Source organism: Ailuropoda melanoleuca, chromosome 12 (assembly GCF_002007445.2).
Source record: "Ailuropoda melanoleuca isolate Jingjing chromosome 12, ASM200744v2, whole genome shotgun sequence".
In the NCBI taxonomy this organism is placed as follows: Eukaryota; Metazoa; Chordata; class Mammalia; order Carnivora; family Ursidae; genus Ailuropoda; species Ailuropoda melanoleuca.
This window is the reverse complement of record NC_048229.1, coordinates 241,942-256,658: the sequence shown is the minus strand read 5'-3', so window position 1 is coordinate 256,658 and position 14,717 is coordinate 241,942. Positions and strand designations below refer to the sequence as shown.

Below are 14,717 nucleotides of genomic sequence, written 5' to 3'. Positions count from 1 at the left end.
GTCGGCTAGTCGACCGACTCTTAATTTGGCTCAGGCATGATCTCAGGGTGGAGAGAACGAGCTTTGTTTGGGGCTCCGCCCTGGGCCTGGAGCCTGCTCAGGATTTCTCTCCCTTTCCCCCTGCCCCTCCCCCACTCAAATAAATACAATAAATCTTTTTTAAAACTTTGGCGGAGCGCCTGCGTGGCTCAGTCGGTGAAGCGTCGGCCTCCGGCTCAGGTATGACCTGAGGTCCCGGGGTCCTGGGATCCGGCAGGCTCCCTGCTCAGCAGCCCATCTGCTGAAACCACTGTGCGATCTGCTTTTAAGTCTGGCTCTAGGAGCGGCGGAGGGGAGGAAAGACCCGCCCGAAAATCCTAGAGCCACAGGGAGCCTTCCGGGGGAGGGCAGGGCAGCCTGGGCTGGTGGCCTGAGGGACCTTCCGCGGAGGGAGCGCCGTAGGACCCCCTGACTGTGCCCTGGTTTCTGGCCCTGACTCTCCCCTCCATCAGGAACAGATGTCTACTTACGCACTGGCCCCAAGGGGCTCAGGGATGGGACATCCCGAGCCCCTCTCAGGGCCAGATGCCAACTCAGAGAGGCCTCGGGCAGGAAAGGCTGGTCAGGCTGACGCTATGGCACATCTGAGAACATCCAATAGGGTGGGGAACATAAAAAACAGAAGATTCTAACACAGAAAGCATTTTGTACAAAATGTTCACGGCACAGAGAAAGCAGTTTAATTCCGAACCAAGTGACTTGGCACTTACTCTGGAATGTGCAGACCATGTCTGATGTAGCAGTAACCGCAGGAGAGGGCGTGTGTGCGCGCCTGGCACCTTCGCTGCACACACCTGCGCCCCAGGCTCGCCCAGGACTCGTGCTCACCTGAGCACTGTGGGCTGGTGCTCCCCTCACCAGCTTCCAGTGTCTTCGGAAAGCAGCTCTCCGTCTCCGGAACGTCTGGAATCAAGGGCATTTTTCTCCCTCAGGAGGTCACAGCCTTCTACTTGCAGATGTCCCCTGTCCACCTCTGTAACTTAAGATGAACAAGAAGGCATTAGTGATTGCTACATCCTCGTGGACAGTCCCTCTGGCACTAAACTGGTAAAATCAGCTTTGGATAGAATACTATTGTTTTAAATTTTAATAATCACATTTAATAGCATCAATTAATATGATTGTTAAATTTTAAATTTTTTTTTTTTTAAAGATTTTATTTATTTATTTGACAGAGATAGAGACAGCCAGAGAGAGAGGGAACACAAGCAGGGGGAGTGGGAGAGGAAGAAGCAGGCTCACAGCAGAATAGCCTGATGTGGGGCGATCCCATAATGCCGGGATCACGCCCTGAGCCGAAGGCAGACGCTTAACCGCTGTGCCACCCAGGCGCCCCTAAATTTTAAATTTTAACGTATATTTTAATATATAATGTATCATATAAAATCTATACAATTTATTATAAATATAAATTTTAAGATGATTTTAATATAAATATTATTCTATCCTAAGCCAATTTTAGAATAATCCTATTACAACTCAAATTGTAGAACCCAGCAAATGGAATAAAAACGTAAGTGTATTTCTTATTTTCTGTTGACTTAGCGTTGCTCTTTCAAGGGAAAATGTGTGTGTTCTCATTCCCTGCCACATAGAGAAAAAAAATCATTTATGTTTTAAATTCTAACTCAGGGGGGTGCCTGGGTGGCTCAGTTGGTTAAGCGTCTGGCTTCGGCCCAGGTCATGGTCCCAGGGTCCTGGCATCGAGTCCCACATCCCCTTCTTGCTTAGCAACGGGCCTGCTTCTCCCTCTGCCTGCCGTTCCCCCTGCTTGTGCTCTCTCTCTCTCTAACAATAAATAAAATCTTTAAAAAAAAAATCTAACTCAGGGCCTGTGTTCCCACAACTATTCATGCTGAGCTCAGCCACACGCTGCAGATGATACCTCCTTTTTGCTAGAGCCCCCACGTGTAGGCAAACTTGCGGCCCATACAAGTTAGAGGAGTCACTGCACCCCCATCGCTGCTTCCAAGTGGACCCCACAAGGAAGAGCGGCTGAGTCAATGACCTGGACACATTTTACAGCATTTTACCGCTCCTGACCAATTCACCAACCAACTTTACAAAACTATTATATGACCACCAGTTCATCAACTGCATAGAATTTATTTGCCCTATTTTTGTGGTAAGAATTAAGGGGAGGGGGGCGCCTGGGTAGCTCAGTCGTTAAGCGTCTGCCTTCGGCTCAGGGCGTGATCCTGGCGTTCGGGGATCGAGTCCCACATCAGGCTCCTCGGCTGGGAGCCTGCTTCTTCCTCTCCCTCTCCCCTGCTGTGTTCCCTCTCTTGCTGGCTGTCTCTCTGTCACATAAATAAATAAAATCTTTAAAAAAAAAAAGAATTAAGGGGAGGATCATAAATGTTCTAACTGGGTAAGTGCATGCACACAGGAAAGTTTTCCCAAACAGTTAACACTGCACAATTATGTGAAGGAAAAGTGTACACTGGAATGTAACCCACCATTTAAAACTTGAAAATCAGGGGCACCTGGGTGGCTCAGTTCTTTGGGCTTCCAACTCTTGATTTCAGTTCAGGTCATGATCCAGGGTCGTGGGATCTAAAGAAATCTTAAAAAAAAAAAGATATATATGTATACATAGGTAAATAAGTGTTACATTTTATACATAAAATAAGTAATTATGTGTAAAGAATTAAAGTATTTCATCATGGGGGTGCCTGGGTGGCTCAGTCCTTGAGCGTTTGCCTTCGCCTCAGGGTGTGATCCCAGAGTCCTGGGATCAAGTTCCATATCCGGCTCCTCTGCTGGGAGTCTGCTTCTTCCTCTCCCTCTGCTTGTGTCCCCTCTCTCGCTGGCTGTCTCTGTCAAATCAATAAATAAAATCTTAAAAAAATAATTTCATCATGAATACTACCAATAATTAAAATTACATGGGAATGATAACATTTATTACATTTTATGTTCTGTTGGATGTACAAGTTACAAAAGAGCATTCGTGGGTTGTTTCGTGCAGGCTGTATCAGCAGTGATCTTACAGGTGCATTAGGGATGTTCAAAGCGGTTTGTGTTTGGTATGTGCTGGAGAGCTGTTTGTGCGAACACACCCTGAATGCCCCTGTTTATCGCTGTCGTGAGAATGCAGAGATCCCAACCTCCCTCTCTAATCCCATCAGGCCGGATGTGTACAAGAACATGAGAGCATGAGTGGGGGGAGGGAAAAGGGAGAAGCAGAGCTGAGCGGGTGTAGGACTTGATCCCAGGACCCTGGGATCACGACCTGAACCGAAGGCAGACGCTTAACCGACTGAGCCACTCAGGCGCCCTCTATCTACCTTTTAGTACCTACAGGATCTGTAAGGAAAACTCTATTATCCCTGCCACCAGTAATTTGAGTTTCTATTTTCTTGATCGCTCTAGCTGGGGTTTATCCATTTTATAATTTCAAAGAACTGATTACATTTTTGTTAATTTTCTCTATTTTTGTTTCCTATTTTATTGATTTCTTTTATCTTTATTATTTCCTACCATTTTGGATTTAATATGCTCTATAGAGGCTTAAATCATTCACACCAGACTTTCCTTCTTTCCGCATATAAGCTGCCTCCCTTGAACTAAGATTTTTTTTTCTTATCATTTAGTTCAAGCTACATTCTTTTTTTTTTTTTTAAAGATTTTATTTATTTATTTGACAGAGTTAGAGACAGCCAGTGAGAGAGGGAACAACAAGCAGGGGGAGTGGGAGAGGAAGGCAGGCTCCCAGCAGAGGAGCCTGATGTGGGGCTCGATCCCACAACGCTGGGATCACGCCCTGAGCCGAAGGCAGACGCTCAACCACTGTGCCACGCAGGCGCCCCCCAAGCTACATTCTTATTCCCCTTTGATTTCTTCGTTTTGTGTGTTTTTTTTATAAGCATATTGCCTAATTTCCAAATACTTGAGCATTTTTCAGACTTACCCTTATTTTTGTATCTATTATTAGAGAACATATCCTAGGATTTTCATCTACGGAGACCTGATTTATGGCATCACAGATGGTCTGTATTTGTAAATGTTTTATGGGCACTTGAAAAATGTGCATTCTGCAGATTTAATGTGTAGAGGCTTATAATGTCCATTAGGCCGGTTTTGTTCATAATATTTCCCAAATACTTTATATCCTTCAGGACTTTTAAGGTATTTATTTATTTGAGAGAGAGAGAGAGAGAGAGAGCACTTGAGCAGCAGGAAGGGGCAGAGGCAGACTCCCCGCTAAGCAGGGAGCCCAACGCAGGACTTGATCCCAGGAACCTGAGATCATGACCAGAGTCGAAGTCAGCTGCTTAACTGACTGAGCCACCCAGGTGCCCCCAATGTGACTTTTCTTGGTCTCATGACCTATGAACTAAATTATAAAGCAAAGCCTCACCAATGTTCCAATTCGAAACAAAAAATAGGGAAGGAAAATTTGTTGAAACAACAAAAATATACATAGCAGTTATATTCGCCTCTGTACTCACCACAAAACTTCATTTTTTTAGTAACTTTTTTCCTGCCACCTGTTCCATATTATGCCTGCCATTAGCAAGGTATTGGTGGGTCAAGGATCTTTACTTGTGGGGAAACCCAAGTCTTCATTAGTGAAGACTGAGTTTCTAGCAGTCCTGTCCTTATTAGGGTGCTTTAGTCTCCCACTGGTACTCACAGTCATCATGGAAATACTAAGAGGCTCTGTACAGAGTCCACCCGGCCCCAGATGTGTGCCAGCAATTCCTAGTTCTGTGGATTTAGAACCCCAGCACAAGATCTCAAAATAGCATCAAGGAGCTGCTGTTGTGACGTTTTATAGGACCCTTCTTCCCTTAAGGATTAATTCCTCGGACCCAGAGGAACCCAAGGTTGCAAGGACCGGGAGCAGAAACTGCATGTGAATACTTACTCATAGCTCCCCCTCACCACTCTCTCTGGCTTCTCATCTCTCCTGCTGCCTCTTTAGCCAACTGCAGCTAAATTCCCTCAGCTTCACTTAGAGTAGCTGTTGTGCTCAAACTTGGACCCTGGTCGGTAAGTCAGACAAGTGCTCACATGACACTTCAGAATAATGAAGCCCTCCCCATATGGGCTGCATAAGCAATGTGGGGTCAAGGTCAACCCCCCAAAGCAATACTTGGCTAACCTAGGTCCTAACTTTAATTTTGATGCAACCCCATTTACAAACAACATTTGCTCTTGGATATGCAATGTAAAGACCACCGTCCACAAATCTCCCTTTCTCTAATGAACACAGTCCTTTTTCTGTAAGTCTGCATGTTACAGTCATTCAGGAAAGAGTTCTGACATTGTCCGGCTTTATCAAGGAGAGAAAGTACTAAAAATTGTAAACAGAGGTAGGGGTAACGTGCATAATAGATGGTTTCAACAGATAAATTTCTTGTGTTGGCAACATAAGAAAATCACACATTGAGGGTGTGATGCAAACTTCTGAATTTCACCAACATTTAAGAAAGGCTTTTGTCATTTTCAAGACACATTATTTAAAAATAAACTTAAGGTTGGCATATTTAAAAGCAAGAGAATGCCTGGTGCGTTGCAAGGTTTCTTGTATGTTAAGTAGAGGGTTTTTTTCCAACAATAAAGTAGCTTGATTTCTAAACCCTCATCTGTGCAAGATGTCTGGATCAAACCACCAAAAACCCTAATCCTCCCAGCAAAAGCCTCTGCATGGGACCTTATAGAACTACGTGGTGTGTTTTTTAATTAAGTGAGTTTCTTCTAATTATTTGCAAAGTACTTTAGGAAAACATTAAAAGATTGACACAGAGAACAGTATTGCATGATGTCTTAGCATATCAACCTAAAATACAGTTTCTTGGCTGTATTATATTTAACCTACATACAACTGAATCTACAGAAATCCCACTGAAAAATAACAGGAGGATAAGCTTCGTGGGTCTTTTATTTTTACGAACCCCATTTCTCATGTACTTAGATGAAGAGCAATGCAATTCAGAGCTTTTCTTTTGCTCACTCAGTCGTGTGTTGACATACATTCTTGCTTGCATGCCTAATATGAACAATTCTGTATGTAAACTGGTGACTCAGAGGAGGCAGGAGATTTTATTGAAAAATTCCAGCTTCTATTATTGTAGACAGAGCACGGTAAGAGTTCTCAAGCTCATTTACATGTGCCAAAAAGTATCTGGCAATGTAACTTAAACTATTTGTTAAATAATAAATACATCGCTTGGTCCAGCTGATCTTCTACTGTTATGGTACAAGACAAATGATATACACTGTGTAGCACTCTTGACAGACGCCATGTTCACAGATTAATTTCACATGTGCTATGAAAATAACTAAATTTGTAACATGTAGCCATACTCAGGAATATTCCTCTGAAGCAACAGGCTCTTTACAGGACTGTCATGATTGCTAACATATATATACGCACAGATACGTATCTTTAAAGTTTCATATGCTTATTATTTAAAATTGAATAATCTTTTCTTTAAAAGATGCAATACCAGAGTTGGAAATTGATTTTTTGTAACATTCCTATGGACAAATTTTTCTACGTTCTTTTAAATCATTATTTTTGTTCTCAATATGAATAACTTGATTTACAACGAGACTAGACTGTTTGCTGAGTGCTTTTCTCTGTGGTCTTTGCCACGTTCACCGCACACAGGCGCGCTCTCCCATTTGGCATTCTGATGTTTAGGGAAGTAGCGCTTCCCGCCACGGCCTTTCCTGTACTCACGGCCTTCAGAAGTTTTCTCTAAATGAGTTTTAGGATGTGGAGAGAAGTGCGATTATTTTTTAAGAGCTTCTCACATTCGCTCTGTTTCTGGGGTTTCTGTTCTGTGTGAGTCCGCTGATGTATGAGGAGGTGTGACTTCTGGGAGAAGGCTTTCCCACATTTGCCGCATTCGTAGGGCTTCTCTCCTGTGTGAGTCCGCTGATGTATGATGAGCTGTGACTTCCAAATAAATGCTTTCGTACACTCATCGCATCCATAGGGCTTTTCTCCTGAATGAGTTTTCTGGTGTCTGATGAGGAGTGACTTCCCACTGAAGGCTTTCCCACACTCACTGCATCCATAGGGTTTCTCTCCCGAATGAGTTCTCTGATGCTTATTGAGACTTGACTTCTCTCTGAAGGCCTTGCCACATTCACTGCATTTGTTGGGCTTTTCATCTATATGGGTTCTCTTATGCGTAATGAGTTGTGACTTCCCACTAAAGGCTTTCCCACATTCACCACAGGCATAGGGTTTCTCTCCTGTGTGACTTCGCTGGTGAATGACGAGCTGTGATGTCTGAGAGAAGACTTTGCTACAGTTGCTGCATTCATACGGTTTCTCTCCCGTGTGAGTTCTCTGATGTGTGATGAGGTGTGACTTTCTAGAGAAGGCCTTCCCACACTCACATCCATAGAGTTTTTCTCCTGTGTGAACTGTCTGATGTGTAACAAGGTGCGACTTCTGGGAAAAGGCTTTGCCACATGCAGTGCATTGGAATGGTTTCTCTCCTGTGTGTGTTCTCTGATGGACAATGAGTCGTGACTTCTTGCTGATGACTTTTCCACATTCATTACATTCATAGTATTTTAATCCAACATGAGTCTTCTCACGTTCAGTATGGGGAAAGGATTTCTCGTATCCGTTGACCTTACCAGCTTTCTTTCTTCCACAGTTTCCAGTCTGAGTAAATAAATCTAATGAGTATTTCAAATGTTTTCCATTTGAGACACGCTTATTGGGCTTTTGCTTTAAAGGTGCAAGGTTCACACCAGACTGAAATATTTTCCCACTTGCATTCATTTCACGGACTTGTTCCAATTTTTTAATCCCGTCTTGAATTTCTTGGTGCCATGCTTTGTAATCATCAGCTTTCCAGTATTCTAGAAAAGAGAACAATAAAACACATGTTGTGAATTCCTCAATAACTGAACCAGACGAACTGGAACTACAGAAATAATCACGCACACCTGTACATGTTTGGGAATTAAAATTAAATGAAGTGCTTTCATGGAAACTGAGGTAGAAAACCAATAATAGATAAGGAAAAGATTAAAAAAAAAAGGTTGACTCAATAGGTTGTTAGAGGCCATGATATAATAATCTGTCCCAGGTAAAAGGTTTCATTTGCACACACTCTGGACTCTAAGACATGGCAATACAAAGTTGCAGTAAAGGCAGGGGATGATGACACCAATGTTATTCCTTTGGTTACAGGCACAGAAGGAGTAACTGTCATAAAAGAAATCAAGGAGAGACTAGAGGAAATGACTGCAGGAATACAATAGTTACCTGAGGCATTTACCAATGAAAGGGCCAAGAAAATACGTGGAAATTAGAAAGTGAGAGGAAAAAATCACAATGAATCCTGTGTCTACGAGAAAAGAAAAGGGATCTATCAGCAGGATAAGGTGTGTGATGTGGAGAGCAAAATGAACGTCTGGGGTCTGACATGAGAAAGAGGGGTTGAGCTCCTTCATGCAGACCAGAGAAGCGCAGCTCACTCCAAAATCAGAGCAAAGACAGACAGATGACCCTCCCATGGATGCGTACCTGAGAAGCTCAGCGCAATGGTTCGGGGTCACTTCGAGGGTTTAGCGACTTGGGGACTTCTCTGAACAACACCGCACAGCTGCCCCCCCTCCACTGTCCTCGCTGCTTACTGCCAACTGGCATTTCAACTCCACCGCCTCCCAGAGACTCACCTGAAAAGCTCTGACTGGGGATGTCTTCACCCATTACCCACAGCTGCTCCTGCTCCAGTCTGGAGATCACATCTGGTCTGATAAGTTGAAACCCTGTGTATGGGAAGTCACACAGGACCTGAGCCCAATTTTTTGGGCTCAGGCTTCTAAAGAATAAATAAATGCTTAGCTTCAGAGGGTGTGAATGAGGCCTTTCGTTGGGGATGTGCGTGGACAGACACTCCAAAGACAAGAAAGGGCTAAGAATTTTTGAATTCTTAAACTAAAGCCCAAAGCCCTTACACACTTCACAGGTCCCACTTTTCAGAAAATGACCAGGAAAAGGACGCGAGTCCACGTCCACACACGATGTGCCCTTACCCAGTGACACAAGGCTGCTCAAGTTCTCCAACGTCACACTTCTGTACAGCGTCTTCTGAGCCGAGTCCAGCAGCTGCCACTCCTCCCACGTGAAGTCCACAGCCACGTCCTCAAACGACAGTGACCCCTGCAAGAGCATGCACCTGGTAAGACTGAACCAATGGGTTCTGGATAATCAAAGATGTCAGGACCCCAGGGAAGGAGCCACTAGTAACCTTCAGGCTAGCTCTTCTCCATCTGTCTGCTAACCTCAATTGTACGAGGGGTGCAAATGCGCCCCGTTCCCAGTAACAAACCATAACTGTTCCCTCTTACATCCAGAGTGAGGGCTGTGATTACATGCTGGCGGCAGGATCTGGGGGAAGCTGCTCTCTTCTGATAAGAGAGAGAGATAGTGACAGTACCCTCTGCTCTCACTACTGTGCTCCCTGCTTTTATTTTTTTATTATTTTTTAAAGGATTTATTTATTTATTTCAGAGAGTGAGCGAGCGAGCAGGGGGAGGGGCAGAGGGAGAGGGGAGACAGTCTTGAGCAGATTCTGTGCTGAGCACGAATCCTGATGTGGGACCTGATCCATGACCCTGAGATCATGGCCTGAGCGGAAACTAAGAGTTGGACGCTTAACCAACTGTGCCACCCAGGCGTCCCTCTCCCCGCTTTTGAAGCAGACGTTGTACTTGGAGCTGCAGTAGCCACCTTGAGCCGTGAGGTAACGTGTGAGAAGAAAAGGGACTTGTGAAGTACGGCAGAGTGAACCCTGGAAAGACCCATAGCCTTTTATGGCACCCCTCGAGCGCTGTGCCAGCCCAGGACTGTCTACTTCCAGGTCCTGCAGGAGAAACTTAAATGGCCTATTGTCAGAGCTACTATTTGTAAATGACGTCATCCCCAAGTGATACATTTATTTAGCCATTTTTTTTTAAAGATTTTATTTATTTGAGGGGCACCTGGGTGGCACAGCAGTTAAGCATCTGCCTTCGGCTCAGGGCGTGATCCTGGCATTCTGGGATTGAGCCCCACATCAGGCTCCTCTGCTATGAGCCTGCTTCTTCCTCTCCCACTCCCCCTGCTTGTGTTCCCTCTCTTGCTGGCTGTCTCTCTGTCAAATAAATAAATAAAATCTTAAAAAAAAAAGATTTTATTTATTTGAGAGAAACATAGAAAAAGAGCGAGCGCATGGGGGGGTACACAGGGAGAAGCAGACTCCCCGCTGAGTGGCACCCAATCTCGGGACCCTGAGATCATGACCTGAGCTGAAGGCAGATGCTTAACCGAAGGAGCCACCCAGGTGCCCCCAAAAGTATGATTTCAAGCCAAACACAAGATCTGGATTTTACATCCTATATAAGTTATCATCCCTAGAAAAACTGTATTTTTGATTTTGAAACAAGTATTTTAATGTAAACGACACTCCCGTTTCAGGCCCTTATCTTCAACCATCACGTTGAAACACTAGATGGAATCGTTAAAGGAGTTGTTATTAAAACTTGAACGGAAAGAAAGCTTGATATACTGGCCAAACAGCAGATTGTATCTACTGAAAGAGGACATTTGCAGTGTGAATTACCACACTGATGAACTCCACAAGAATAAAGATGACAAGAAAAGAAGTCAAATATATTAAAGAAAAGTTTTTAAACTCAGAGGTTAGATCCAAAAATCCATCAAGTATTCCAGAGCTAGACAGAATGGATAATAAAGGGGAGGAAATAATTAGTGAAATAAAACAAGAAAGTTCCCCAAAGTTGGAGGCAGACAAGAGCCTTCCAACTAAAAGCAATAAAGAATGTGAATAAAAATTTTATGTCCAGGGGCGCCTGGGTGGCAGAGCGGTTAAGCGTCTGCCTTCGGCTCAGGGCGTGATCCCAGCGTTATGGGATCGGAGCCCCACGTCAGGCTCTTCCGCTATGAGCCTGCTTCTTCCTCTCACTCCCCCTGCTTGTGTTCCCTCTCTCGCTGGCTGTCTCTATCTCTGTCTTATAAATAAATAAAAAATCTTTAAAAAAAAATTTTATGTCCAGACACATCAATGTGGGTACAGAGGGAAATGCAAATGAAAACCACAAGGGTACCATTGCACAGCCCCTGGAATGGCCACAATCAGACGACGACAGTGTTGGTGAGGACTGGAGAAGTCGAAGCCCTCGTACATTGCTGGTGGGGCTATAAAATGTAGCAGCCACTTTAAAACAAGTTTATCAGTGGGGCGCCTGGGTGGCTCAGTCGGGAAGGTGCCCGACTCTTGATTTCGGCTCAGGTCATGGTCTCACAGTTGTGGGATCGAGCCCCACACCAGGCTCTGTCCTCAGTGGGGCATCTGCTTCAGATTCTCTCCCTCTGCCTCTGCTCCACACCCCTCGCCCCCCGCCCCCCGCCCGTTCACACGCACTCTCTATCTCTCTCTCTCAAATACATAAGGAAATCTTAAAAAAAAAAAAAAAGGAAAATACTTTTAAAAAAAAGTTTATCAGTTCTTCAAAATGTTAAATATAGTTACCATAGGAACCAGCGATTCCATTCCTAGGTATGTACCAAGAGAAGAGAGAACACAAATGTTCGTAGTAACATTATCCTAATAGCCAAAATGTGGAAATAATCCAAATGTCCAGCAAATGAGGAACAGATAAACAAAATGTGCTATAGTCACACAACAGAATATTAGTCCACAGCGAGAGACAATAGATATTAATTCATGTCCCATCCTGCAAGTAGGCTGCATGAGAGAAGGCAGTCACAAAAGACCTTGTAGCCTGTGATCCCATTGATACCGTATGGGTAGAATGGGCAAATGCAGAGAGACAGCGAGCGCACTGTGGTGGCCTGGATGTGGGTGGGGAGAGAGGCGGAGTACCGGCTAAGGGGATGGGGCTTCTTTTTAGGAAGACGAAAATCTTCTTCCTCTTCTTCTTTTTCTTTTTTTTAAAGATTTTACGTAGTCATTTGACTGAGGGAGAGAGCACAAGCAGGGGGAGTGGCAGGCAGAGGGAGAGGGGGAAGCAGGCTCCCTGTTGAGCAGGAAGCCCGATGCAGGACTCGATCCCAGGACCTAGGCCTAGATCATGACCTGAGCCGAAGGCAGATGCTTCACCAACTGAGCCACCCAGCCGCCCCGAGGATGAAAATATTCTAAAATTAGATAGTGGCTGAACAATCAGGCAGTTGCAGAAGCCTCTAAACTTACTAAAGACCCACAACAGTAAATTGTTCACTTAAGTTGGGTGAACTGTATGGAATCACAATTGAGGAAATAAATGAATTACTCACCTGGGACTTGGTCATTTTCTGCTACTCTTGGGAAATGGCCAGAAAGTGCAGGCTCTGCTCTGTCCTTGTGGACTCTGCGTATCTTCTGGACTCTATCTTAATGCTCAAATTAAAGGTCTCTGGTCAGCATTCTTCTCACCAAGGATCCTTGGTCCTGAGACGACTTCTTTATCGCAAATAAGTCAATTAGTTCATGGAAACTGCAATCTGTTGAATCAGTTAACAAATTCTCCTTAGTTGATGCAAACATCCCTCTCTTGCTGGAAACTCACCTGCATTTAAAGCTCAAAGTGGGTTTTCCATAGACTCTAAACAGACCTAACAAGGACTCAAAATAGTGGGGTATGCACAAGGAACTCCACAGCCTCAATAGCAGCATTTCACCAAGCACTCATTCTCTCTCAAAAGGGGGAAGGGAAATAGAGACCATGTGTGTATGTGTAAAATATATACCCAACAGAAAATAAGAACATCAATTTCATTTTTAAATAAAGGCAAAATAAAAAAGGAAACTGAATCCAGCAGTTGATGAAACGAATAATTTAGCAGAGCTTCTCCTCAAAATACAAGTAGTTCATTTTAAGCTCATAACGTTCTTGAGAGTTCTAAATTAGTTAATACATGTAAATACCTTAGAACTACGACTGGCACATGAACATTTAGTAAATGCTAGTTAGTGCTCTTATTATTACATGACATGATTAGAGAGAAATCAGAAAACACCCATCAATAGCAACGTCAGGGTGATAGAAACCATGCTGATATGACAAAAATGTGATCTAAAGTCTTCTTAAATTTTTAAACTGCAAACCCACTTTAAACAGTAAACCCACTTTCAGACACAGAAATATAAACACAGACCTGTGATCGTATCATATAGGTCACCCAATCAGCTCTCAACCAATACCCAATACCGTGGCATCCCTACTCTTCAATCACTGACCCCCAACCCCACGCAATCATTAACCTCAAAGACCTCCCAGGCAATCCCACAGCCCTTCACCATCTACCCCACTGATCACACTCCCAGCAAGCTCTGTTGAGTCTCAGTCACTCAGACACCATTGTCCCATCACTAACTCCCACAACCTTGTCACTTACACCAACAACTCCCTCACTCACCCTCACACTTATTAACCCCCACAGCTTCCTGATGACTGGTCAGATTCTCCCCACATACTGTCTCCCCAGTTGTCCAAACATATTTTGTCCTCAGTCAGCCTCATGGCTCCCCAGTTGCAGCCAAATGTCAACTAATCTGTGACCTCCACCCCCAAGCTTCCAAATGATTCATCCCATAGTTGCCCGGTCACTATTCTCTCTTTCTCTCTCTTTTTAAAAAGCAAGCTCTATGCCCAACGTGGGGCTCGAACTCAGGACCCTAAGATCAAGAGTCCCAGCTCTACCGACTGGGTAGAGCCAGCCAGGCGCCCAAGGACTCTTGCAATGATCGACGCCCGGGCCTCCCCAATCACTCAATCATCCCTAGTAGTCCCGAGTTCCTCGCCCACCAGGCACCCTAATCCTGTTCTCTGATTCCCCAGTCACTGATGTAAACGGACATCCTACACTCACTTCCGCAGGAGCCTACAGTTCCTGACACACAGCACCCCCCAGGCCCCCACTGGCCCCCAAGCCACTCATCCCTAAGGCTCAGTAACAAGTTAATGAGAAAAATCCTCCTCCAGTAATGTCCCCCCACTCGCAGAGCTCTCGCAAGCCCCAGCAATCCGCAAGGCGGTCACCCCACAGACACTCAACTTCGTGGTCCCTCCAATCAGCAAATTCCACTTGTCCTTCACTAACCCCACCAGGCACCCCATCTCTGCCCTTGACGGCTGCCCCGATCACTGCAGGCACCCCAAGTCCAGATCTCTGACGTCCACATTCCAGGCAGCTTCAGGCCAACTCAGCCTGCAGGGCCCCGCCACTCACCCCTAATGCAGAACCCCAACCGCGGCCCTAACAGGTGCACGAGCGCTCACCGCGGCCGCACTCACGGCAGACCCAGTCCGCCGTCGCCGCCTGTCCCGCCAGCCCTCAGCCGGACAGGCTCCGGTTCCTCACCCGACCCCACTCGCCGACCCCCGCAGGCCCCTCAGCAGTCCTCCGCACTCGTGCGCTCCGGCGGCCGCGCTCCAAACCGCAGGACCCGCCGCGCGCGGCGTCCAGGGACCCCTCTCCGGAATCCTCCGCCCCTCGGCCGCCCCCAAGACCTCGGCATCTCCGATCTCAACGGACCGCCCCAGAGCGGCCCCGAACACTGCAGCCACCGGCGGAACGCGCGCCGGGGTCACCACGGGCCCGCAGGGACACCGAGGCCGCCCCCGCGCCGCCCCCACCCCCTCCCGCTGGGGCCGCGCCACCGAGAGGCTCCCGGCGGACCGCGCAGAAC

General features: G+C 45.7%; 1 protein-coding gene across 2 annotated transcripts; it reads right to left on the bottom strand.

Annotated features, from left to right (window-relative positions):
* Positions 1-5,911: 5,911 nt before the first annotated feature.
* Positions 5,912-14,717, bottom strand: LOC109488332 (zinc finger protein 84-like). Of its 2 annotated transcripts, XM_034672352.1 has the most exons (4): positions 12,323-14,715; positions 9,058-9,184; positions 8,698-8,790; positions 5,912-7,875 (listed from the first exon to the last, which is right to left on the bottom strand). In XM_034672352.1, the coding sequence occupies exons 1-4, from the start codon at positions 12,335-12,337 to the stop codon at positions 6,752-6,754; spliced, it is 1,359 nt and encodes a 452-aa protein (XP_034528243.1). In that variant the 5' UTR covers positions 12,338-14,715; the 3' UTR covers positions 5,912-6,751. The 2 variants fall into 2 exon arrangements, with proteins under 2 accessions (XP_034528243.1, XP_019659304.1); XM_019803745.2 differs by lacking the exon at positions 8,698-8,790 and having other exon boundaries at positions 12,323-14,717.

Excerpts from the sequence above, each read along its gene's own strand:
- LOC109488332 (XM_034672352.1), bottom strand. Across the intron at positions 8,791-9,057 it reads GAGCAGCCTTGTGTCACTGG|GGTTTCAACTTATCAGACCA; the intron begins GTAAGGGCACAT and ends TCCCATACACAG. Across the intron at positions 7,876-8,697 it reads CCCCAGTCAGAGCTTTTCAG|AATACTGGAAAGCTGATGAT; the intron begins GTGAGTCTCTGG and ends TCTCTTTTCTAG.